This window comes from Mustela nigripes, chromosome 2 (assembly GCF_022355385.1).
Source record: "Mustela nigripes isolate SB6536 chromosome 2, MUSNIG.SB6536, whole genome shotgun sequence".
Lineage (NCBI taxonomy): Eukaryota > Metazoa > Chordata > Mammalia > Carnivora > Mustelidae > Mustela > Mustela nigripes.
The window spans coordinates 170,138,210-170,165,066 of NC_081558.1; the positions used below are offsets into that span (position 1 = coordinate 170,138,210).

General features: G+C 37.8%; 2 protein-coding genes across 4 annotated transcripts; both read right to left on the reverse strand.

The window, feature by feature from the left end:
• Window positions 1–223: 223 nt before the first annotated feature.
• On the reverse strand, window positions 224–16,462 carry PCNP (PEST proteolytic signal containing nuclear protein). Of its 3 annotated transcripts, none has more exons than XM_059392058.1 (5): window positions 16,349–16,462; window positions 10,252–10,466; window positions 7,134–7,205; window positions 3,166–3,221; window positions 224–2,019 (listed from the first exon to the last, which is right to left on the reverse strand). In XM_059392058.1, the coding sequence occupies exons 1-5, from the start codon at window positions 16,410–16,412 to the stop codon at window positions 1,893–1,895; spliced, it is 534 nt and encodes a 177-aa protein (XP_059248041.1). In that variant the 5' UTR covers window positions 16,413–16,462; the 3' UTR covers window positions 224–1,892. The 3 variants fall into 3 exon arrangements, with proteins under 3 accessions (XP_059248041.1, XP_059248040.1, XP_059248042.1); XM_059392057.1 differs by having other exon boundaries at window positions 7,134–7,208; window positions 16,349–16,460; XM_059392059.1 differs by lacking the exon at window positions 16,349–16,462 and adding an exon at window positions 10,490–10,560 and having other exon boundaries at window positions 7,134–7,208; window positions 10,252–10,414.
• A 3,880-nt stretch (window positions 16,463–20,342) lies between these two features.
• Window positions 20,343–25,656, reverse strand: TRMT10C (tRNA methyltransferase 10C, mitochondrial RNase P subunit). The gene is made up of 2 exons (XM_059388144.1): window positions 25,513–25,656; window positions 20,343–21,754 (listed from the first exon to the last, which is right to left on the reverse strand). The coding sequence occupies exon 2, from the start codon at window positions 21,743–21,745 to the stop codon at window positions 20,474–20,476; it is 1,272 nt and encodes a 423-aa protein (XP_059244127.1). The 5' UTR covers window positions 21,746–21,754; window positions 25,513–25,656; the 3' UTR covers window positions 20,343–20,473.
• Between the last annotated feature and the right edge of the window lie 1,201 nt (window positions 25,657–26,857).

Genomic DNA, 26,857 nt, shown 5'->3' on the forward strand with positions numbered 1-26,857 from the left:
ATTAAGTCTTTTCCAACCCCAGATACTATAATGCTATAGAACTATGTGCTAAGTTAGGTAGACACCAATAATAATAATTTTAAATTTCTCATTACTTTGGCCAACAATCTGGGCAAGAGCAACAATCATAACATCTGACTCTTCTTTTTTATTAAAAAACAAAAACAAAAAAAAAAACAAAAAACCCAGCAACAATTACATGGAATAGAAAATAAGAACACTATTGAGTTTGACAAATTTATTGGTATTTTAGTAAAGACATTCATCTCAGTCGTTTCTCTCCCATCTTAACCTTAGGTTAATATTTCACTTGAGTCAAGAAAAGAGTAAGTAGGAGAGGGATGTTATTTTAACATAAGCAGTAAAATGGACAAAAGTGGAAAGTTTGCCTACATTAAAGCAAGTTAAATTCATGTATCTTGATATAATTAAATCATGTAAGAACTAATAGTTCTATATACATTTCCATTGTTTTACTTGGGGCTTACTCTAAACTTAAATGCAAATGAACAAAATGTTAGGAATATATATATACAGGCTGCTTCTCCAGAGTTATTACCTATTAAAAGAGCTCAGCAAGTAGTTACCACCAATAAAATAGTCTGAAGCTGCCTCCAAATTAAGCACTGCAGGAGTATTCAAAGAAATCATTATACTGTTTCTTTTATTTGTGACGAAGCTTTTAAAGATGTATTTAACGGTCACATTAAAAAATAATTTATACAAGAATTTTAAAAAAACCCCTAGAATACATAGGTCTAACAACATATATGTGTCAACGAATCCATAAGATATGTTTAAAGATGCATTTTCTTTCTTCGGTACCTAAAATGTGCTTTTGAGAGGCCACTGGTTAATATGTATACACTTCAAATAAACCATATTACTGTACTAAAATAATTCTTGCATTAGGTTCAAATCAAATTTGCTTTCACAAGTTAGTAACTTAAATTAAGCTTAAACGAAGTTATAGCAAGTGCATCTTTCTCATTTTCATCTTCATACAATGTTGTTTTTTGGTGGTTCTACCTTTTAAAAATAAAAACAGCCAAATATTTAAGTATTATGTACATTTAAATTTTTGGTGGTGGTTTGTATTTTAAAAGAAACAGCTTCCTTACGATTTGCCTCAAGATCTGGTGGAAATGCTTACAGGAACTAGCTAGTAACAAAAACCAAGAGAAGCACATTCAAAATACTGATTTACTTTGGTAGCAAATGGTCTTTGAAGACTAAGGTAGATAAGACCCATTAAAGTGAAGTGGGCTATTTCCAATACTCAACAATTTACATAAAATTAAAAAAAATTTTTTGAAGAGCTAAGCATCTGTACCAACTGATAGCAACGCAATATCTAGTTTACAATGACTTGAAACAAAACAAATGCCCATTAGGGGGGAAAAAAGCCGTATTTTAATTTTATCTAACGTACTTTTTTCAGTCATAGGTCAGTAACATTTTCTTCCCAATACAATACTCCCTCTCTATAAGGCTGTTCCTGGGAGCCAGACACTTTAGGTTAATAAGGGAGTTAAGAGTAATTGCTTGCAGGTTAATAGACGATAACTTTTTGCGTTCCTCTTAATGTGCTAATAGTTGTGTCTAAAAAAATATGCAATTCTTAGAAAGGTACCATTTCTGATTTTTTATTATCTGTAACCTTTGGAAACTAATCACATGAAACTACAAAATTAGCAAATGTCTTGAAATCTGTATATAAAACATAAATTACCTCTAATTTCAAACTCTCATTTATTAGTGTACCACTCAATCTTTAAAAAAAAAAAAAAAAAAAAGGCGGCTCCAAAGATAGTCTTATACCATTCTTTAAAAAAGGAAACTGTTCCTTTTAACTTTACACCCACCCCCACACCCCAATTTCAACACATCATTTAATTGTCTTGGTCATGGACATTTCCAAGATGAGATTTTATATTTCGTTCCCAGAGCTTCTGGTTATCAGAAAAACCATGCTTTCCTTTATTGAAGGAGTTTGGTCCTGCTGATGTTGGTGTATCCCTGTGTTAAAAGATATGAAATTTATTTAAAAGTTACATAAAGCCTTTCGGGTCATGTTTTTACTTCATTCAAAACATATTTGTTTAGTACCTATTATGAACAGAGGCTGAGTATCAAAAGCCCCTAAAGATTTTTTTTTTTAATATCCTTTCTGTAAGACCCAGTCCTAAAATTTCAGATTCAGTAGGTCTGAGGAGACCAACTTGTTTAACATTTAAGGTGATTCTGACATATAGCTAAGGGTGGCAACCACAACAGTTTTTAAAACTGTTGCTTGAAACCCTTTAACAGGGTCATGAAATCAACTGATGGCTTGCCATCAGCATTTATAAAAAATGAAATAGAAGAAAAACATGAAGACATATTAATAACACATAAAAAGGTTCACTGTCTGTAATAGATTTGTTTCAATTTTACCTCTTTGATATGTTTTCAAATATATAAACAAACAAACTGGGTTACAGTCAGATGTATTTCTTACTTTAGGTTCCAGTATGAAAGGAAAGTACGTAGACAGTCACTGGGACTGTTCCTATTTGAATCCTAGACCCCATGTCTGAAATGGATGCTTGCATATGGACCTGGTTGTCTATGAGTTTATAATTTGGCAGAAATGGGGACAAACTATGAGTTGCTTTAAATCCAAACTTTCTGACTAGCCTCTAAGTTACCTATTTATGTATACAAAGAAAATAGGCATTATGTTAACTTGATATTAATGTTATTTCCATGACAAAAGAACCATGGCAGAAAATTAAAAATCAAAACACTTGTCTTATTTTGGTATTTGGCACCTTCATTACAAAAGGAAAAAAGGGCATGTACCATCAAGATTAAATGTAGAGAATAATATGACAGGTGAATGAGTGAAAGCCTTTTTTTTAATACTGAAAAATCTTAAATTTTAGATCAGAAACATTTCTCACATATGTCTGAAGAAAATAAAGATTATATGTATTTGAAAAGAAATATCCTTAGAATTATTGTTTTTCAATAAGGTATTCAATTTCCCTTTCCAGGACAGAAAATAAGATCACTGATAGCTCACAAAACAAAACTACTTTGTCCAACTATGCAAGAAAAGCCTAAACACTAAAGTTCATTTTAAAAGATCATTCTTAACAATTTTTATAAACAAATATATACCTTCCAATATTCTTCATCCTCATCTTTGCTTCTGGAGGCATTTCCTCTGGCTCACTCTGGAGGAGGAAAAAAAAAGATGATACATTACAGGTTTATTAAATTCACTTGATAACTAATAATACTGAATTTTGTATTGAAGTCTTCTAGCATTTTCCATACTATAAATTTTGGTAAAAGGAGAAAAGTATTTACCTTAACTACATTTTAAAAAGAAACACAGATCTTCAAGTGTGCTGACTCTGCATAAATAGACCTCCTAGAACTCAAACCACTTGTTTACTGTGCGGTATACATTTTGCTAAGTGCTTTAATATGCTCTCTTTTAAACCCTTAACAATCCTCAGGGCACTGGGTGGCTCAGCTCACTGAGCATCCATCAGACTCCTGGTTTCAGTTTGGGTCTTGATCTCAGGGTGGTGGAATCAAGCCCTGAGTTGGGTTCCTCACTGGGGGCTGGGGGTGTAGTTGGCTTGGGGATTCTCTTCCTCTGCCCCTCCCCTGACTCATGCATGTGCCAGCTCATTTGCACTCTCTAACAGATCTTTAAAAGAAAAACAAAAAAACCCCCTAATAATCCTACTAGGTAAGGATAATTATCATCATTTGCATTTTTAAAATTAAAATGAGATAAACAAGGGTAATTCGTCCAAAGTTAAAAAGCTAATAGCAACACAGCTGGATGCCAAAGCAAAGATTCTTGGGGCACCAGGGTGGCCCAAGTCATGATCTTGGGGTCCTGAGATGGAGCCGCCACCTTCCCCCATCCCCCATCTGGCTCCCAGCTCAGCAGGAAGCCTGCTTCTTCCTCTCATACTCCTCCTACTTGTGTTCCCTCTCTCCCTGTCTGTCAAATGTCAAATAAATTAAAAAAAAAAAAAAAAAGAAAAGAAAAGAAAAGAAAGTGTTCCAAGCAAAGATTCTTAACAACTTTATGGTATTGCTCCTTCTTTTTTTTTTTTTTTTTTTTAAAGATTTTATTTATCAGAGGGAGAGAGGGAGAGAGCAAGCACAGGCAGACAAAATGGCAGGCAGAGGCAGAGGGAGAAGCAGGCTCCCCGCTGAGCAAGGAGCCCGATGTGGGACTCGATCCCAGGACGATGTGGGACTCGATCCCAGGACGCTGGGATCATGACCCGAGCCGAAGGCAGCTGCTTAACCAACTGAGCCACCCAGGCGTCCCGGTATTGCTCCTTCTAAAAATGTCTCTTTTACTAAAAAGTATCTTTAAAGGTCATTCTTTCCATACTTCTAAAGATGTTAAAAAGATACATAAGTTAAATTCATTTTAGGTCTATTTTTATGTATAAATTTTACTGGTGAGCTTCTTTTTAAGTAGGCACCACGACTGACATGGGGCTTTAACTCATGACCCTGAGATCAAGAATTACATGCATGGTCTACCAACTGAGCCAGCCAGGAACCCCTAAATATTCTTTTTAAAAAGAGTATCCTTAAGATCTAGACTAAAGGAGCTTCTCCTGGTCAAATGTGAGACAATTTGGGCATTACTACCTATAGAATAAAGAATCCACAAACCTACACTTACATATATAAGGGAAAGCTCTTCCTTACAGGAAGAGACAATAAATGTGAAAGAGGTAAAACAATGAGAAAAATCATAATTTGGCAAACATTCATAATAACAGATTCTGCCAGGAATAATCAATGGATGCTAACACTCGTGGGAGTGTTTAAAAAATTATGTATTTTCATGTATCCTTTCTTTTTCAAAGGACATTTTACAAAATAACTGCCCTGAACTTTTCAAAAACGTTAATGCCATAAAACAGAAAGACCCAAGAATTGTCCAAACTAAAGGAGACTAAGGAGACCACAACTAAAAATATATTTTTAAATTTCAAAATTAATTAAATGGATGCCCTCATTGTCCAACATACTAATATATATTCAAGGTTACTTAACTGTGGTCTGCAGAAAAAGGAAAAACCAAGCACACATTCTTTTATCTAAGAGACAAGTTAAAGTTTATATCCTTCACCATCAATTTGTTAATTTCTCCATTTGCAGAATGGGAATAACTACATTACATGATTCACAGGAATATAGGGAAGATAAAGTTACGGGAAAAGATGTCCAAACTGTGAGGTGTTCAAAACTAGTACTATGATGCAGGAGCTTTTCCAGCCTCCCTTCTTTTGCATATGCTGTTCCCTTCTTCCTATAATGTCCTTCCCTCATACATTCTATACATACCAAAAAAGAGCTACCTAGTCTCTTAAGAATATTAGAGATGACAGAAAACATTAAATACTATTAAATTTGTATTTTTCAAACTTTTTTTGAGGGGGTGAAATACTCTTTTCCTCAATAAAATCTTATTTGGGTCCCTAAGTATAAAACAGATTAAATAGCTACGAGTGAAAAAGAGGGCAGTAGACTAGAGTCATGCTTGTTAGGGATCACTTAACACCACAGGAGCTCCTGAGACATTTCCACAGAATCCCAGAACTCTGAGTAGTAGTTTAAAAATACATGATTTAAACTGAGTCTTCATTTTATAGCTGAAAAACTAAGGCTCCCAAAGGTGAAGTGACTTATTCATAGGTTTTCTACTGGTTAGTAACTAGACAAGACAGGAAAAGAATCCACGTCTTCCCATTGCCAGTCTAGTAGTCATGGTCTTTCCATGCTGTGGCATCTAGTTACTCAGATTCTCTTCCTTCCCTGAATTTCCATACCACTTTATGTCTTCAGATACTTTTGATTTTTATTTTGTACTATTTTATGCCCCGCTAGTCTGAATTCCTAGAGGAACATGTCTGATTTATCTTTATAATCTCACTGTGCCTAGCATACAGAAATCACTCCAATGTGTAAAATGAGTAAGTCCAAAGAACACATTGATAACTACAGTAATTCTTTACCTGATTTGGGCTCCAATCATTCCATAGTCATCCTTGCCCAAACTTCTCCACAGAAATCTCCAGTCCAGTCAAATGCAGCTGCCATGTATTTACTGCTCTTAAAACTCTTAACTTATAAAAGTAGTCCTAGGTTTGTCACAACGCTGCCTAATGTTTTGGTATCCAACTCCTATTTCTTCTCTATATATTCTTCCCAATCACTTCAGTCTACAATATGCTCCTCAGAATGTATTAATTCTTAACCATACTGCTTTGGGGAGCAATTGCTCATGTACCCTGTTAATACTTAACTGTTATACAATGGGGTCACATTTTAAGTGGGGATTAGTTTCTAAAGTCAGAAATCAAAGAGAAGAATCAGTCAAAATGATGCTTAACATTCCACATCATATGTTATTGATAAGCATAAGAGAGGGACACTGTGAGATGCATAAGGAAACTAGGACTGCCTAAGGGAACAGCAGATGAGCAACTCATGCTCACTCTGGAACACCTGCTTATTGAACAGACTTCTAGCAGAATCACCTGCACTATTAGCTATTCTTCTTGGGGATACCAGAGAAAGCATTACAGCTGCCTTTTCAAAGCTGAATGCATGCATGATTTCACCACTGAAGACTCCAACTACAGAATTATTAAAGACAGCAGCATTAAATTTCTGGTTTTGGACCCTACATATGTCCTAGCACATATGTGTACCACTATTGTTCATAATAAGCATTTGTTTATTTCTTTTTTTTTTTCTTTTTTGAAGTAGGCTCCACGCCCAGTGTGTGGCTCAAACTCATGAATTTAAGATCAAGACCTGAGCCAAGATCAAGAGTCAGACACTTAACCAACTGAACCACCCAGAAGCCCTTGTTGATTTGATTCTTAACTTGACTGCTCCCAAAGGCAGTATTTTAAATAATCCTACAACAAAATAAAATCAATAGAAATATGCAGATTTTGTAGACATCACACACACAACTATTCAGAATTACAAAGAAAATTCACTAGTACCATTAATACAACCTATAATTAGCCACTAACATCTTCCTTGAAGAACTGGTTAAAGTAAAATAAAACTAGTTGTTGACTTACATCTTCATCTTCATTAAAAGCTGCTGCTACTGAAAGGGTTTTTGGAGCAAGTGTTGGAACAGTTTCTTTAGGCTTCTGAAGAAAAAACACATTAAGTATCACATAATGTTAAAAAAACGTATCATATAATGTTTTTACAGGCATGCTTAAAGATACAAATAACTTATTTTAAAAGACTTGATTTTATGTTTTCATAGAAACCTATAGTAAAGAACTCAGAAAAAACTTCAAAGAAATCCATTTTTTGTTTTTAAAAATCTGGTTATCAATGGGTAGCTTTATCTCTATTAATTATGTGTCCATTTATTTTCATCCTGTAAAACATTTTTTAGTCAGGATATAGAGTATCATTTAGCTAAGGGGTATCTGGAAAAGGTAAAAGAAAATGATTAGTAGTGTTTTACCACAGTAACAAAAAATGAACTGCAGTGTGCCTTGAGAACATAAAAGACACCAAGACTCATCTCTCTACTGGTTAGCTTTCTGCCCTATAGCCTATAAACGTGGTTCTCTTCAATCTAACCTAAGTTTCTGAGTTCAGTTGTCCACATTATCTTCATCCTCTCATCATCCATTTTATCTTCAAACTACTGCAATCTGGTTTCCTCTCATTGCCCCACGGCTTCTCACCTAGAATTGGGTGACCTTGGTTCTACAGGGTCACCAATAACCAGTGCACCACTTTTGACTCTAATCACCAGCTACTTTTTTAAACACTCCTACCTTGACTTCTTTCACAATGCTTTTTAGAGGCTATTCTAATTCTCTGATCTTTTGATCCCTCTTTGTTTCCTCCTGATCCCCCCTTAAATGACAGGCACCCCAGATTCTATCCTTAGGGATTTTTCCTTTCCTTCTCTGTACTTTGCTAGTCAACTCCATTCACTCCCATAGTTTTAACTTCCAAATCCTATGTCTGCCCCAAAAAGGATGCAACACGCCTCCTGGATAGCTCCACTTAGAGCCCCAATGGGTACTTTAGTTTCACAATGTTCTAAGTACCTAAGCCAGAAAACATTTTCCTCAACTTGCATTCAATTGTGAAGTCTTGTTGCTTAAATCTCTATCCACATTCCCTCCCGCATCTCCCTCTGCATTCCCATCAACTACTGACACTTAAGGCCCCTTAGCATTACTTGTCTCAACTACTGTTAGAAATACCATCTCCCCACCTTCTGTGTTTCCTCCCTCTAATCTTCTATAATGCTACCAGAATGATTATCTCTAAAATGAAAATGTGTTGTTCCCATAGCTCTGCTAGAACTTAAATAAAACAAAACTATATTATGTAAGTCCTTTATGATTCCATTCTGTGGTCTTATTTGGGGGGCTTTCTACCCCTACATTTGGATACCACTTTCCAACTACAACTTCCTGAATGGCTTCACATCTAAACTGCTTTTGCACAAAACTCTTTTTATCTGAGATGCCCTTTGCCTCCTGTCTACAGTTAAACCTAACTCAAACATCACCTCATCAGTGAAAACTTCTCTGATCTACTGAAACAAAATGAAGCACTCTTTCTTCTAGAACACAAATGCTTTTTTTATAAATGTTTGCTTTTGAAGGAATAAAAATGTTAACTTGGAGATTATGCATAGAGCCTCTAGAAATATCCTTTACTCTTTTAAATACATCAGGTGTTTGATGTACATACAACAGATGACACAAGTAAGTGCCTGTTGATCAACTGCCTTTTCATATCATAAAATCAAAAGCAATAGTTTCAACTATTTTTTCTATCTTAAAACTCACTTCCCCAAGATGACCCTGTTTATAATAAAGTTTACCTGATAAAAACAGGTTTTTGTTTTCCAAAGATTTAAAAGGTTTACTGAATAGGTTTTATCAACAAAATCCTCCTATCTAAAATGATCAACAATTACTAAATCATGTTAATGATTTAGAAAAAGTAGGGATTTGGATATCTAATTTAGGGGTGTGCTGACCACAGAAAAACCTGTTATCAAAAGTAACATCCATATGAAGGTGTGTAAGAGAATACATGTTTAATGGCTACCAAAAAAATCCTGCAAATATTTATGCAGTTGGTCTATGCAACTTCATTAAAAAAAAAAAACTGAACAGAAAGAATCACTCAAATAGGAAGAAAAGTCATGAAGTAATGAACTTAAAAGCTGCATATCTTTTGTCCAGAATCCATTTTTTAAAGAAAGGAAGAAAATAAAGGCAAAACAACATAGGGTGGGAGTAGGAGTTCTGAGAAATGGTAGCTCTTTTAAAATCAGAAGTGTAACTCAAACACACGGACTCTGGCGGAAACCTGATCCACATTATATCCTTAAGGTCTCTGAATGAAACATCAAACACACAAATAAAGCTATATGCATCTGGTAAATGAACATTAATTTTCACAGAACAGATATGAATAAACAATTCAAAAGCAATAATCTTAATAATTTCAGGATTATTTTCCTTATACAAGAATGTAACTATTTTCTAAAGCTAACAATAATACACTAAGCATTTTTTCTTAAAGATCTATGTGGTTGGAACATATGAAATTGTCACTTTTGTAGGTCAGAAATAGTCAAATCTAGAAACTTCATGTTTCAATCTAGCATTTCAAAACTTTCCAGATACTCCATGGTTAAAAATTATTAATAATTCAAGTTTTATATTTAAAACAAAGACTCAAAAGTTGATCCTAATAGGACAACATGGCTCAATGTCCATTTGTAGCTCCAAAGTAATAGGATGTTCTTATTAAGTAACACCTCACTAGTACTGATTTCTACAGATATTATTTTTAATATTACCAGAATTGAAAGATAAGAAAAATAAATTCTTTCTGAAAATATTTTTCAGTTTTTGCTCAATTTGGAAAAATTCTAAGCTGTTACTTTATAAATCATATATTGCTTATATAGTTACTCCTTCTCCTATTCCAAACCTTTTTTAAAAAAGTTTTCTGGAGTTATAATATAGCCACATCATTCTTTAATGCAGAGCTAGTAACTTCTTAAATACTTACATGTAAGTTCACGCACTAACGTACCTTTTTAGACTCAATTTTCCATAATCCCCTATAAGCAAGTTCCTGAAACAAATTTTTAAGTCCCATTTTGAACATCATACAGGTAAAATAACAACTCACACTTGATCCAAGTTTGATGGATATGGCTGAGGCTTTCTTTGTCGTCTGACTACCTATGGCAAATCCAAACTTGGAGATCTTTGTAGGTTTTGTTGGGAGGTCTGCAGCTTCTTCTTCAGCTGATCGCTTCTCAGCGCTGCGACTGGAACTTTCTCCTCCATTACTGGAAGAAACAGTCTTAGTTTTCACAGGTTTTTCTGCTTCTTCTTCAGGTCCTGGTGAAGTCGAAACAACTTACCAAGATGAGCTATTTTTACTGAGCAGATTGATGGGAGCAGCAACCTCAAAAATCATCGTTATAAGGAAGATACCTCTGCAGTTGTCACCTACTGACCCAACAGTCTCTTCCACTGTTTGTTAGAGTATACAGCAGGAACTGAGATTGTGTGGCAGTAGAAGAGGCTCCCATGAATTAACTAGCATAAAATACAGAGCAATTTAAAATTATAAACACAGAGTTCACAAAATCTAAGACCCTTCAACTAAACACTATTATAAAAGTTATATAATTAATCATTTGTGGGATTTTGCTTTTTAGAAATTAAGGTCTGTAAGTTCTTCTACACAAACTAGGTTGTAACTGGTCACATCACAGAATAATACATTTGATTAATAAATTCTGACATTCTTCAATTATGTACTACTAGTTATACAGAATACCTAGTTATGAATGGCTTATTACCAGAACTACAATGTTAATACAGCCTAGAGTAAGTTTCTTGAGTGATGTGCTCCTCACGTACCTCTCACACAATTTTTAGAGTTGAAAAGGAAACTGAAGGAAGACATCAAGTCATTCCCTTTTATGTGATTTAATTTTACTCTGAAACCTTAATTATCACCTATTTTAACAATCAGTTTTAGGTTTACACACTACTTTTTCTCAAGAAAGAAAGATGAGCTCATTAAAATTTCAAATAAAGCCATATGTAAATTTGGAATACAAGATGGTTTTCAGTGATTTTGCTTGTATTTGTATTAATCAGCGACAAAATAAGTTAGCATCTTGAGTATCTTTGGTCTTTTACACTAGAAAGCTATTTAAGAACATACTGAATGGTAACACAGAAATATGGTTGACTAAAAATTTTATTTTCTTTCCCCAATTCGCCCTATAGAATGTTTTCTGCTAAACAGTTTATTTATGAAGAGAAGATGCTCTAAGCAATAGCCCTGACAACAGTTAACAGGACAAACAACTAGAATGGGGGGAAAAGTGCAAAATCAAACACAAATAGATGGACAAGTAACAGATTAAAATATCCAGAAATGAGAGCTCTCAATCTATATAATTTTGAAATCATGAGGTCTCTAGATTAATAAGCACTTTGAACAGAACATCTAATTTTGTTTAGAGGAAATATAACAGAACTCTTTATTCCCTTTGGAAGGGGGTGAAAGCTATAATAAAATGTAGGGGAGGAATTAAGAAGGATTAGATGTTTTGGGATTTCCTTAGGAGACAAAGACAGCACTGGAATAGTTGCTGGAAGTGCCATTTACTTATTTAAATATGCAATTACAAAAGCACTTGAAGGATGTAAGATCAATATTTAATTGCTGAAATACAGAAATCAATTTAGAATTTCTAGGGGCACCAGGAAGGCTCAGTAGGTTAAGTGTTTGCCTTAAGCTCAGGTCAAGATCTCAGGGTCCTGGGATCTAGTCGCACTGGGCTCCCCGCTCAGTGGGGAGTCTGCTTCTCCCTCTGACCCCCCATGGTCTCTCTCTCAAATAAACAAATAAAATCTTAAAAAAAGTTAATTTAGAATTTCTTAAAAAAAAAAAAGACTGTATTATGACAACATTAGTGTTTTCAAAGCCTAAGTATAGAACTAAAAGCATTATTTTAAATTTTATTCTGCATTATATTTACAGTTTTAATCAAGTATGAGTTTTACTGTAGAACCTAAACAATGATAACTATTTCTTTGTGACTGACTAAAATTGAAAATGCAGTCTCTATATATGGGAACACATAAAAACATATAGAAAATGCACTGCATTTACATAAAGAAACAATCTATACACTAAGGAACAAGTTTTGGGCAAACACAAACTGTGAAAAACATCAAAACAAATGGCATAAAGAACATTCAGTCTTGACAGCAATATACTCTGTTCTCTGAACTGTGACCTAAGAGCTACACATAATTAGTCAAGATTTCCAGTTCTTTAAAAAAAAAAAAAACAACCACCTATCTTTTCTTAATTCTAGGTCTCCTTTTACCCAGAAAATAATTCTGGAACAAAGAATCTAGAAAAACTAAAGCATAAATAATAAACAAAATGAAGAACATTAATCTCATTATAATATTAATACCATTAAGAGTGACAACTGGCTGAGTTAGTATGTGATAATATATGGAACACAATACTATCTGCCCAATCACACGATGCTAAAGAGAAAATTTCTATAGACACTGCTGTAGAAAAGGCAGCATGAACAGGGGAGTTGGGAAAACTACCACTAATTAAGTAATCAACTGGAAGCAATTCAATTTTATTCACACCGCTTTCTTGTCACCTTAAGAGGCAATCTATTAAGACCACCCACATCTCAGGTCCATTCTGGAAATAGAACATACTATGTCTAACAGCTTATTTCTAAACATGACTAATTCCAGGGATGCCTGGGTGGCTCATTCAGTTAAGTGTCTCCCTGAGGCTCAGATCATGATCCTAGGTCCTGGAATTGAATCTTGCATGGGGCTCCTTGCTCAGTGGGGAGTCTGCTTCTCCCTCTGCCTGCCTCTTCTGCTTGTGCGCTCTTTCTCTCTGATAAATGAATAAAATCTTAAAAAATAATAATAATAATAAATAAATAAATATGACTAATTGCAGATCCAGCAAATTATTTTTGGACATAGTAAATAACTAGCTATGTTCAACTCTAAAGAAGTTTGTTGGGGTTTTCTTTTCTTTTTTTTTTTTCTAAGCCACTGTAAATACATAATAGCTTTGAAAATATCCACACTTCAGAGAAGAGATGAGGGGAAAAGGAGTGAAGAAAGAAGGTGGGTGTACTATTAGTACTCATTACTTAACCTAAAATGGCTCAATGTGTCAGATGGATTGGAGCTTTTATTTTATCTTTAGGTAATCATCCTCTAACAATTATGTAATAAAATACACAAAATACTTAGGAAATAGAGCAAATGGAGTAAGCAATGAAAATGGAAAAGTGACACCCAAATCTACGTTATCATCAATGTGACTGTTATTACAGATTCTACAAGTCTATATAGAGCTCATCAGAAAGTTATTTCAACCTAATGTGAACTTTGAAATAAGTCACTAAATATGAGCCTTAATTTCTAGGTACATTAGAGTGTTTTTATTTTTTTTAAAGACTTTATTTATTTATTTATTTGACAGAGAGAGAGACAGCGAGAGAGGGAACACAAGCAGCGGGGAGTGGGAGAGGGAGAAGCAGGCTTCCCCCCCAAGCAGGGAGCCTGATGTGGGGCTCCATCTCAGAACCCTGGGATCATGACCTGGGCCAAAGGCAGACACTTAACTACTAAGCCACCCAGGAGCCCCTAAAGTGTTTTTCTTTAAATACAACATGTACTACACTTTAGCATTGGGGGCTTTTAATCAAGAACTGTTGTTTTCATTTAATGGGAATTATTTTATTTAATGGGATCTTTGTATTTTGGACCATGGAAAATAAAATTTTTACATGACCATGGATTAGCAATGTGAAAATTCTTAGCAACATGGCTTATATTTTAAAGAATGAGTAAATACGTGATCAGTTTTCTAAAAATAAGAGAATCACAATTTATAGCAAAACATGCATAAAATTATATAAATGTACTAGATTCTTCATCAAGGAATATTTTAATAAAAGGGATTTTTATCTAGTTTGCATTCACTCTGAGCTAACAAAGTGTGTAGTTAATGTGAAATCAAATGACACATGGTACTAGCATTTTTTTTTTTTTTTTTCTATTCCACTGAGTAGCAGGAGAGGAAAGGTGGCCCTTGGAGGACAAAGTTACCTTACTTAAAAAAAAAAAAAAAAAAGTACCTAATAAGAAAGTTTAAGTCCATAAGGATCTATCCTTCATAATCCATTTGTATTCAGCTTAAATGAGAACATATTCAAGACCCTCTTAGTGGCTGGGATAATGTCACTTTCATTAAAGTAGTTCTCAGCTTAAAATAGCACAAGATGGTCATGATTTTGATATGGACAGTTTTCTAAGATCTCTGTTTCAATGAGCCACAAAAATGTAGCTGAAGAAAGAATAAAAATCTGCCCAAAGCCTTATCTTTAGCATTATCCTCCCCTTTAAGGTGAGAACAAGTTCAAGTACATAGCTTCTCTTACTGACATAAATTCATTCATAACTACTTACAAAAAGTTACACTCCCAACTTACTGGACTGTTCAACAGGAGCTAAAAATCAGCTCAGTAAGACAAACTTGAGTGTTTCAAAATAGTGCCAACTTGCCACAAAATTAGCAATTCAGCAAATCCACAGTATTACATGTTTTTATCTGACATTCAAAATCGATTTATATGCAACAGCACTATCTTCTTGTTAAGGCAGGCACATTGAAGGCACATTACGACAAAGTTATGAAAGGACTACTTATTTTAAATCACCACAAAGGATACCGTAATTTTTTATATCATCCAAGTTAACTTTATACTACCACCCCGCATACAAAAACATGCTACAATAGAAACATCAACAGTCACACTAGAGTCAACTACCCCTAACTGAAAGGGTGATGGATAAATTACACAGTCCAGTTATGCTGACACTTAAGGTACATTTTGGTAACACATTAAACACATCTTCAATACTCTCAAGACACTTAAAAAGCTATTCTACAAAGTTAAAAGATAGTCTGAAAGACAGTTAAGATTCTTTCCTTAGGTTACAGATCTTTGGTTTTCCTCACACTATTAGTTTTTTATCATTTTACTCAGTAATACCTCAGATGATTTTGGGGGGGGGACCCAACCCTAATGAGATAGTACTATACGGTTTAAATTGCTGTTTAATTAAGTAACTGAACGTTACGTTTTTCTGTTTTTGTTCCCAAGGCAATTCACATTAAACGTCATGTTAGTAACGTCCTAATAACTGCCTTCATATGCTATTAATCTTCGATATTTTCTCAAACTAAATAATTTCAGGTGTAAGATTTGAAGGAGTCAGAATAGAGAGTAATACTTAAAACGTTCTAAAAAGATATTATGATCACCTCGCACGTGTTAAGTGACTTGCCTTGTTCCTACAAGGCGGGGGGTGGGGGGGCTGGAGAGATGCTTCTTTCCCCTCACGCACAAGGCCCAAATGTACGAGGGTGGAGGATACAGAATGGAGATAGCTGTAACCTGAGTTCGCATCGTAACAAAATGCAGGAAAAGTCACACTAGCCTAGTAAGCCACCTAAATATCTGTCATGAGGTTAGCTAGCAATAGCCTAACTCAGAAAAAGCAGGCACTTTAAAGGCAGTCAAACCCTAACCCTAGACCCCGCAGTTTAAACAGGAGGGCGGGCAAAGGCATTCTTTTCCTCCATCTCGACTCGGGCCGTTACAGGGTCAGCATTCAGCTTGAAAATAAAAGGCCGAGGTCCACCTCCTCGGCGAAAAGGGAGAAGCCCAGTAACTCCCAGGTGTAACTGAGAAGCCAGCACCGTCGGAAACTCGGCCTGCGCCCAGTTCCTGCAGCCACTGCTCGGTGACTCCCACTGTGTATGTGCGCGTGTGTGTTTTGTGGGCTGTGCGTCTCCGGTGTGGCGGTAGCGGCTCCTGCGCTGCCGCTCCCGGTCCCACCCCGAGTTCCGTCCCCCTTTCTGGTACCCATATGCCTTCTCCTCGGAAGCAGGGCCTCCGGTGGGGCCAGCAGGTGACGGACAGTGGCCGGCTCTCCCCCGGCAAGGAGGCGATGTGGGCCCGGATCTCAAAGGGCCGCGTCGGGCGTGCCCGGGTCTCGTCTGGGCCCAGCACCTGGCCGGGTGAGCGCCAGATCCGCCCATTCTCGCCCCCTTCCTACACCCCCCACCCCGGGGACCTCAAAGAAAGGCCCAGAGTATCCCACGCAGCCCGCAACGCTGGGGTTGTGTTCACCTCCGGCGGCTCCAGCTCGCTGCGGTTTCTCAGGCTTCTCCTCTCCCGCCTTCCCGTCCGCCATTTTCCCCGCCGCGGCCTCCCCTGCAGCCACGCCAAGGACGTCACGGCCCCGCCCAGCAACCATGGAGTTTCGGAGCTAGCCAACGAGGCAGCAGCGTAGAGCGGCCTTGGAAAGTGGAAAGAGGCCATTTTGGAAACGTAAGTGGATGTGACATAATCTGCGAGTCTCCTTTGAACGAAGAGCGGGGAGGGTTGGACTGCGTGTTTATGGGGGACTGGTTAGAGCTAGAGCTTACTTAGGATTTATGGTCCAGAGAAGTGGGGGAGATATGGGGGCACCACATTGCAAACGTTGATGGAATCTTGTAAGGTTTCTGTAGACCAGGGTGTGACTACAGCTAAAGCGAGCCGGCTTATTCATTCTGGTCTTTCTGGATCTCCTGTGTTTTCTTTAAAAAAAAAAAAAAAAAAAAAGGGCTGTGAGGGCTCCTGGCTGGCTTAGAGGAGCGTAGGGCTGATCTCGGGGTCCTGAGTGCCAGCTCCATGTTGGGTGTAGAGAGGGCTTACATATATAAAACTTACGAAACAAAACAAAACACCTCAAAACACAACATTTATGGTGCGCCCTCTTAGGTTATCTTGCTTAATCCCAGCAACAGTCCAATGCAGAATCATCCTCTTTTTTAATTAGCTATGAGAATTGAGGCCAAAGAGAGTAATTTGTCTAAAGTCACGTAGCCAAATGGTTAAGTCTACTTTTTAGGTAGGTCGTAATTGTTCTATCAAGTTAAACTGGTTGGCTCAGTCGCTGAGGTCATGATCCTAGGGTCTTAAAGCAAATCGCACACCCAGCTCCTTGCTCAGTGGGGAACCTTCTTCTCCTACTTCCCCTGCTTGTGTGCTCGCTCGCTCTGACAAATAAATAAATGAAGTCCTTTTAAAGAGAGAAGTTACTTCATTTAGTTAAGATTAGAGGCATTTCCACCTTAGAAAACTTTAGTGAATCCCTAGGGTTTGCAGAATGAGGTCCCAGTGTTATATTGGGCCTTAGCCCAACTTTCTAGACTCATCTTCACTTTCTCCCTATATTTATACTACTCTCTTGCCATATGAGGTCAATTCCTTGCCTAGGGGCCTGGAGTTTCTGGGTTTGTCCTATATTAAAAGGTGAGTGTTAACAGAAATTAGTCTTAAGAAGGGACGCTTGGGTGGCTCAGTCAGTTAAACATGTGCCTTCAGCTTAGGTCATGATCTGGGGTTCCTGGGATCCAGCCCCTCATCAGGGTCCTCACTCAGTGGGGAGCCTGCTTCTCCCTCTGCCTGCTGCTCCCCCTGCCTAAGCTCTCTCTCTTGCTATCTCTGTAGAATAAAATCTTAAAAAAAAAAAAAAACAAAACACACATTTTGAACATAGTCCAAATCAGCTAACTAGTTAATATTTACTTAGCATTTATGTGCCAGACTCCCTATTGTTTTCTATGAGTCAAGAACCACTTCTAATCTCCTTTTCACAGAGGAGGAAAACTGAAATTTCAAGCGATTAAGCAATTTAGGCATCAGAGCCTATGGTGGAGCTGGAACCCAGGGAGTAGGGCTAGGACTTGGGAGATCAGTAAGGTGGCCTAGAAGCCTTGTTTTCCTCACTCTATGTGCCAGTCATGCCAGGCAATCCTAAACCCTGTTCTTAAGTACTATGCTGTTTTATCTTCATTGTATTGCAAATGGCTCAAGTATTAGCACCTTGCCACTTAGTTCAGTCAAAGGTTGAAATTCATTCATATCATACTTACCAATTCTAAGTTTACACATCACTTTGTCAAGGCCCTTCCTGATCGCACCCAAGTTTAGGTTAGGCATTCATTGTTTTTCCATTGCACTTCATACTTGCCTTATTATAGAGAGCATAATTTATACATTGAAAGCCAGGGCTTTAAAGTCAGACAAATCCTTTGAATTCTGAGACTACACTTAAAGGTTGAGTTTTGAGTAAATTTTCCTTATCTGTAAAAAAGGTACTATTAGGCAACTAAGTTATAAGTACTATAATAGTTTAGTATAATACATCATAATAAAAGTATAATAGTTGTTTAAATAATTCATGTAAACTGTATATTGCTTGGTAGAGTAGGTAGTTAGTAGTATTCAGTAAAAGATTAAATCCTGCTTTAAGAAATGTATTGGATTGCATCTCTCATGTTAATTTCCAGTTCAGAAACTAGGTAGAAGTAGTTGGCTATCCATCTTTATTTCCTGTGTTTTCAAAAAAGTTAACAGTGCAGGTAGTCTATAATGAACATTTCCTAAACTTCTTTTCGTAGGAAATAAGTACACATGTTCTCAAGTATAATAGGACTTATTAGGTAGCAAGCGGCAGAAACCCAAATACTGGCTTGGGCAAAAAAGGGGAATTTATTAGAGGAATTACCAGGGTGTTGCTTGAAGTTTAAACAACCAATGAATGCTAAAGGCAAATCTATAGCTGGACCTCAAGAATAACCGGAAGCAGGGATTTAAACAGCGCCAAAGTTGGTCTTACTTTTACATGTAAGTTTCACTTCCTCCTATATAGCCTGTCTTCCTTCATAAAAAGGAATGCCACCATCAATTCCAGAGCTTTCTGTCTGTCGATGTCCATCATCACAGTGACGCAGGTTTAGTTTTCAAATCCAAAAATCCTAGAATTATTTGTGACTGACCTATCTTAAAGTCAGATGCCCATCTCTAAGTTTGAGTGAGGTATCTATTTCCTTAAGGATAATCAGCTGTGGCCAGGACAAGGTCTGTAAAAATATGGCAGATTCCACTCAAATCAACAGCTGGAGAAAAGGAAGTTTTTCCTATAAGAGGAAAGCTGAGGCACCGAGGTGGCTCAGTCAGTTAAGTGTCTGACTTCAGCTCTGGTCATGATCTCAGGGTCCTGGGATAGAGTCCTTGATTCAGCTTCCTGCTCAGCAAGGGGTCAGCTGTGCCTCTGCTTTCCTGTCCACCCCCCAGCTTATTCTCTGTCTCAAATAAATAAAAATCTTGGGGGGAGAAGGGAGGAAAGGAAAGCTCTCTATACTGCCATAGGGAAGTGCTATATGTAAGTCATCAAGTAAACCTCCTTTTTCTTCCAAAGAGGACATGGAATGAATTCCATCTCCCCAAGCCCATTTCTCATAATATGACATGTCAAGGGATGTCTTAACCCTTTGTTTAACCAAGATTCAGTTAAACAAACTTCAGTGCCTATGACATGCCCAGAACTGCACCAAATGTCACTTTGAACCAGCACCTGAAGTTTAAAATCTCTTCTGTAACAATTTTTGATAAAAAGGTAGTTGTTGACATTGCTAAAAGAACAATTAAGGAAAATGGAGCGCCTGAGTGGCTCGGTCAGTTAAGTGGCTGACTCTCAATTTCTGCTCAGGTCATGATCTTGGGGTCCTGAGAATGAGCCTGCATCAGCGGACTCTGCCCTCAGCGGGGAGTCAGTTTGAGGATTCTCATTCCCTTACCCCCTGCTCTAAGTAAATATATCTTTAAAAAAAAAAAAAAAGGAGTACCTGGGTCTCAATTGGTGAAACATCTGCCTTTGGCTCAGGTCACATTCCTGGGGTCCCAGAATGGGAGTCCCTCATCGGGCTCCCTGCTGAGCAAGGAGTCTGCTTGTCCTTCTTCCTCTACGCCCAGCCCCTATTCATGCAGTCTCTTTTTCTCTCTCAAATAAATAAAATCTAAAAAAGGAAACGGAGTCTTAGACTCAGAAATACTCACAGAAAAGCTGCAGCAATGGTACAATTCTTTTACTGGGCTCAACAAACTTGGACAATTCTTTTTACTAAGATTATTAAGTTTATTTTTATAGTAAAATATATTTCCAAAGTTTTGCAGAAATTTAATTAATTGGGGAAAAACACTTCAGTTAGTTTGGAAGGACAACCTTTAAAAGAAAAGAACAAGTGAATTCCATTCAGGAAGAAACAGACCAGTAGAATTGTATTTTCACTCCATTTTCCACTCCTTTTTTTTTCCAGTTTTATTGAGAAATAATTGACATTCATTACAGTATAAGTTTAGGCATACAGTATCATAGTTTGATTTACATATATTGTGATCATTTATTTAAGTTATCAAATTTTCTCATTTAAGCCACCTTTTCTGTGTGTGTGTATTTAGAGAGCCTTTTGGAGATGAATTAAAGGTCTTTGACTTCTTCAATCTGTTGACAAGCTCTTGAGAATGCTGAGAAATTTCCAAACAACCACTGTATTTTCTTCTAGGAACAAACTTCAGAGCCTCTTCCCAACTACCAGTGTTTTTCAGACATAACAAAATACGCATCATTTGATCTAAGGTGAGATTTTTGGTACCAGTATCCCACTGTAAATATCTATCTAATGGAAGGCGCTCCGTTGCCAGCTTCAGCCGTTTTGCCTTGGCAAGGGACGTGCCTGTCTGCATAGCCTTATCAACAAAAGATCCCACTATATAAATTTTATCATGCTTGAAAGTAGTCATAACATTAGGAGAATCTGCAGTTAAATATATAAGACTATCCTTTGGGAATAAATCTACATGAGACTTTTCTGTTGCTGTTAAAAGCAATTTGTCCCATTTTTCTCTGTAACGTTTAACTAACTCTTTATGATAAGCACCATCTATTTTAAGATTGCAGAAATAAAGATGGAAAGGATCAACATCCCTTCTGTTACATCCTTCACTTTCTAGAAGTTGGGAAACAGTATTTTGGAGTTCTTTTGGTTTCATGTAGTTATCATAATCCATGTCAAAAACCAAAGGTTGCCCAAACTGCATGGCCTGAGCACCTTTCCAGCCCATGGCAATGTCCATATTCCTATCCCAAAGTCGTAGAAATAGAAAGTTTTGCTCTTTATCTTCCTTAGTGGTTTCTAGCAATTGCTCTCTTATTGCTTTTTCCCTTGTTGCTGCTTTCACTTCCTTTTTTATTTGATTGGCTTTTTTCTTTTTTTCCCTAATATATAAATATTTTAAGTATTTTTTTTTTGATGATTTAGAAACACATTCCATAGTAGTTTTGAGTTCTTCTTCACTGATGTGTTCTGGTACTTCTTTGCCAAGCAATCGCCACATATCAATTAACTCCCTGATGGCAGCTAGAGGATCTTCATCCTTGCTACTTGAGACTGGTGAAACATCTTCTTCTTGCACACTAGACTTCATTGTAATTTTCCACCCATCCAGTCCCAGCTGTTCAGGAGGTGATGTACTCTCCGTTTTAGGATAGGACACTCCTGGTATTTTGGAAGACATGTATCTCTGTAGAATGGCTGAACATAAAACGCTTCTCTTCCTAGGAATGGTAAATGGCACCAAATATCTGGCACAAGATCTTAAGGTGATACTACCACTCATTTTGAGGAAAATAGGCATGTAAGACCCCTATAGGAGAAGCAAAATGTAATAAAGTTAGACAAACATTTTTAAATTTTTTAAACCTGTCAACTAATTATGCAAGTATAAATTTGAGATACCAAAAGCAAATGACTTTTTAAAAAAAGATTTTACTTATTTATTTGACAGGCAGAGATCACAAGTAGGCAGAGAGGCAGGCAGAGAAAGAGAGAGGGGAAGCAGACTCCCTGCTGAGCAGAGAGCCCGATGAGAGAGCCCGATGACGGGCTTGATCCCAGGACTCTGAGATCATGACCTGAGCTGAAGGCAGAGGCTTTAACCCACTGAGCCACGCAGGTGCCCGGAGCAATTGATTTTTTTAACACCAAGTGAGGACAACTTTATTTCCTGTACCATTAATTTTTCCTAGACTCCTGTGGCATAAAGCCTGTGATCAAACATCAGGCAAAAAGTTTACAACTTATTTGGGTTATTTTATTTTTTTTAAGATTTTATTTATTTATTTGACAGATCACAAGTAGGTAGAGAGGCAGCTGCTGAGCAGAGAGCCTGATGTGGGGCTCCACCCTGGGATCATGATCTGAGCCGAAGGCAGAGGCTTTAACCCACTGAGCCACCAAGGTGTCCCTGGGTTCTTATTTTTTACATAAATTTCATTATTTCTTTAGGAAAAAGAATATCTTGAAGAAAGATCCTTTTTAGATTCTTACCTAGGGGCCCAGAATATCAACATTACTGGATAACAAAGTAATGTTCTGCTGATAGGGTTGAGATCATGATACTATTTCTTCTCCATTCTACTCTAAGTCCAGATAGAGACCCAAACACAAGCTCCTTAACATAAGCAACACATGAAGACAGTAAGACAAAGGGCAGAAAAGTTATAGGGTACGGACCTGCTGTATCAATAGGACCTGCTGTATCAATGCTCTCATGTTTTCAAAACAGAAATGGACAAAGATTTACTGATTTAAAAACAAATAAAAAAATAGGGGTGCCTGGGTGCCTTAGTGGGTTAAATTGCTCCCTTTAGCTGAGAACATGATCTCATGGATCCTGGGACTGAGCCCCATATGAGGTTCCCTGCTCAGTAGGGAGTCAGTCCCCCCCCCAAATCCCCACCCCCACTCACACTGTCTCCCAGATAAATAAATCTTTTAAAACAAGAAAATAGACCTCTTTTCTCCAGTTCAGAGTTTATTTTGCAGCACATAATGTTACTATCAAACAAAATGTCCAAAATTAGGGCAAATATATATAAGCTCCACAATTTTATCCTAAAGGTCTGGACATCCACAAAACAATGAAGATGTTTTAAAATGTGAAACTAGTACAGGATTTGAAGGAAAAAAAAAAAAAGGAAATCAACTTTTTACAAAATTCAACTGAAATACTTGAAATATTCCTTCTTCCCTCTGCTTTATTTAACTCGGCATGCTTCTTAGAGTGGTTCTATAAGCTATACCCTGATGCTCACATGTCTTCCCCTCCTTTAAAAGCAGATGTGCCTCTGAATTCTGTCGTTAGCCTCCACCCCCATTTTTCCCCCATTCTAAAATTCTCCATGTGAGGTCTGATCTATCTTTGTGGTTTCACCACCATGCATCAGAAGAAATACTTCAAATGCAACATATTAACATAATTGCTCTCCCTTCCCTTCCCAATCTGCTTTACCTACTACATGGTTTCAGGGAGGGTCACTGCCATTCATCCATTTGCTGAAGCCAGAAACTGGGGGTCGTTTTATTACCACCCTCTCTGACACCCACCACATCTAATCTATTTGAATTACAACCACTTTACTTTCTAAATAATCTTGAATCCATTAATTTCTTTTGAATCCCATTATCTTAATTGCATCTGCTAGCCTCCTGATTTGCTCTGTCTCATCTCTAAGCCATTGGGAGCTGGTGCAAATCTAATCAATGCACTTGATACTTGCATCAAGTATTCCTCCTACTAGTTCTTATAGCACCCTCTACCTCTCGACCACAGTATTTGTAACACTCTTTGTAACTGCCAGGTTACTTATTTGCCTAATGGTAAACTCTATCAGGACAGACTATTTATATTAACACTGAACCCAGTACTCAGCAGTTTATGGCTCGCAGAGTCTCCAATGTGAACTTTTTAAAAAAATATTTTTATTTATTTATTTGACAGAGAGAGACACAGTGAGAGAGGGAACAGAAGCAGGGGGAGTGGGAGAGGGAGAAACAGGCTTCCCACCAAGCAGGGAGCCTGATGGCAGGCTCAATCCCAGACTCTGGGATCACGACCTGAACCAAGGCAGATGCTTAATGACTGAGCCACCCAGGTGCCCCCTCAATATAAACTTTTAAATCCACTGCTGCCAGGCACAAGTTCCAGACTTATACACATGGCTTTTAAAGTTTTCCACAAAATCATCTTTTGCTTACCTCTTTAGATACATCTTTAGCTATTCTTCACCTCAATCCTTTGATCAAGTATTCCTCCTACTAGTTCTTATAGCACCCTCTACCTCTCTACCACAGTATTTGTAACACTCTTTGTAACTGCCAGGTTACTTATTTGCCTGACTAATGGTAAACTCTATCAGGACAGACTATTTAGATTAACACTGAACCCAGTGCTCAGCAGTTTATGGCTCACAGGAAATCACTCAAGTATTTTTCGAATAAATATCCTGGACCAATGCTTTTCACATTTAAAATATGTTCAGACACCTTTAAAAAAAAAAGAAAAGAAAAGAAAAAAGTTTGGGGGAGGCAGCTGGCTAGCTCAGTTGGGAGAGCACAATGATTCTTGATCTGAAGGAGAGGGTGTCCTGAGTGCAAGCCCCATAGTGGGTATAAAGCTTACTTTAAAAAATTCTCTTAAAGTTTGTTACTGTTTTGCTTTTTAAGTAATTTCTACACCCAAAGTGGGCTCGAACTCAAGTCCCCAAGATCAAGAGACGCAGGCTCTTCCGACTTACCCAGCCGGGTGCCCCATCTTCAGACACCTTTGAAAGAAAACAACAGTTTAGTGCACCTGGGTGTCTCAGTGGGTTAAGTGTCTGTCTTGGGCTCAGGTCACAATCCCAGGTCCCGGGAGCCAGTCCCACATCAGGACCCCTGCTCAGCGGGGAGTCTGCGTCTCCCTCTGGCCCTCCCCGGTCTCATGCTCCCACTCGCTCTCAATCTCTCTGAAATAAATAAAATCTTAAAAGTTTTGTTTTGTTTTGTTTTTTAAATAAAGAAAGAGGGGTGCCTGGGTGGCTCAGCGGGTTAAAGCCTCTGCCTTCCGCTCAGGTCATGATCCCAGGGTCCTGGGATCCAGCCCCACATCGGCTCTCTGCTCAGCGGGGAGCCTGCTTCCTCCTCTCTCTCTCTGCCTGCCTCTCTGCCTACTTGTGATCTGTCTGTCAAATAAATAAAAAATCCTTTAAAAAAAAAAAGGTAAAGAAAGAAAAAACAATTTAGACTCCCTGAGATATGATATTTAACGGGGAGTCCTCACCCCAATATGAGAAATACTGATTTCAAAAACCCTTCTTTGGAGTTTTGTCTTTGTAACCGGTAAAGATTTTTTTAGGATATCATAAAAATGAAAACTCAATTTTTAAAACAAACAAGGATATCATTTTTGGTAAACACTGCTCTGTTCCAGGGACTGTGCTACTTATAGTTTAAAAACCACTGGGCTTCCCCTCATCTGTGAGCCTCCTTAGCGCACGTGCTCCACTAAGCCCATTTTAGAAAGGTTTCCGCGTCCTCCCACCTCAACACACACAATTAAGATGTCAAGAAACATGCCCATACCAGGAGTGCGGAGACAGTGGCTCCCACTGGTGTCAACCGCAGGGACGCACACACGACGCAGACGCCCGCGGTGAAGCGCTATGCCAGAAACCGCACCTCCCGCATCAACGCACGTCGGTTTAGTTTCCGTACCTTGCACGTCAGCCGTGGCCGGAAATCCCGCCCACTCTCTGCGGCGCTTGCCTATGACGTCAGGCCACTAGGGGAAAGCTTTCCAGCCGGAAAAGCGGTGCTGTTGTGGAGAATGCTGGCTGCTGCTCTGGGGCGGGTGCTAGCTAGGGACCATCTCGACTGTTGTGTTCTTGTAGCTGGCTTAACTGGGTTACACCACTATTTTAAAAGTTTCTGTTCCTCTTCTCTTAACTTACTCTCTACTTGGTACACGTATTTATCAGCATTTACTCACGCAGTGCTAAAATAAAATGATGTTTTCAAAAGTCTCACTCAACTTGCTTGATGCAAGACTTAAACGTATGAAACTTTGTGAGCAGTTTATCAACAGCACCTGACACAATGTTTAGGACATGATACGGGACACGAAGTATCTCTCACTCCCCTTAGCTCACTTGTTAAATTTAATGTGAAAATAAAATCAAGTCACACACTGCAAATTAGTGGCCTTTGGGGCAAAATTCAGTCTGCAGGTGATTTGTTTAGGTAGTACATTTTCAAGTGTTGTAATTTAGTTGTCACTATTAAATCATTAGGGCCAACATCATTCCCTGGGGGAAAGGACAGTCTTTTTCAAGGAATGGTACTGAACAAAGTTGGACCCTTAACCTAAAACCATATAAAAATTAACTCAAAATGGATCAAAATCTTCAACATAAAAGTCAAAACTATAAAACTCTTAGAAGGAAACATAGAGGAGAATTACATGACATTGGATTTGGGAATGATTTCTTGTATGTGACCCCAAAAGCACAAGCAACAGAAGAAAACAGACATTTTGTACAAAATTAAAAACTTTGTATGTCAGGGGACACTACTGACAGAGTAACAGATTTGGAAGATGTGTAAGAAGTAAAAATGATAGAATTTGGTGACTGGTATTTGGGGTAGAAGAAGTCAATATTCTACTTTAAGCATGGGACAGACAGTGATTAGTAGTGTGGGGAATGGGGGAAAAGAGTAGACAGGATGAGGGACGAGCTGGTGAGAGCAATTTTATTTTTTTTAAATATTTTATTTATTTATTTAACAGACAGAGATCACAAGTAGGCAGAGAGGCAGGCAAAGAGAGAGGAAGGGAAGCAGGCTCCCCGCCGAGCAGAGAGCGGGATGCCCAGGACCCCGGGGTCATGACCTGACCCAAAGGCAGAGGCTTTAACCCACTGAGCCATCC

Excerpts from the sequence above, each read along its gene's own strand:
- PCNP (XM_059392057.1), bottom strand. The coding sequence starts at position 16,412 with ATGGCGGACGGGAAGGCGGGAGAGGAGAAGCCTGAGAAACCGCAGCGA. Across the intron at positions 10,467-16,348 it reads GCGAGCTGGAGCCGCCGGAG|GACCTGAAGAAGAAGCAGAA; the intron begins GTGAACACAACC and ends CGACTTCACCAG. Across the intron at positions 3,222-7,133 it reads CTTTTAATGAAGATGAAGAT|AGTGAGCCAGAGGAAATGCC; the intron begins GTAAGTCAACAA and ends TTCCTCCTCCAG.
- TRMT10C (XM_059388144.1), bottom strand. The coding sequence starts at position 21,745 with ATGCCTATTTTCCTCAAAATGAGTGGTAGTATCACCTTAAGATCTTGT.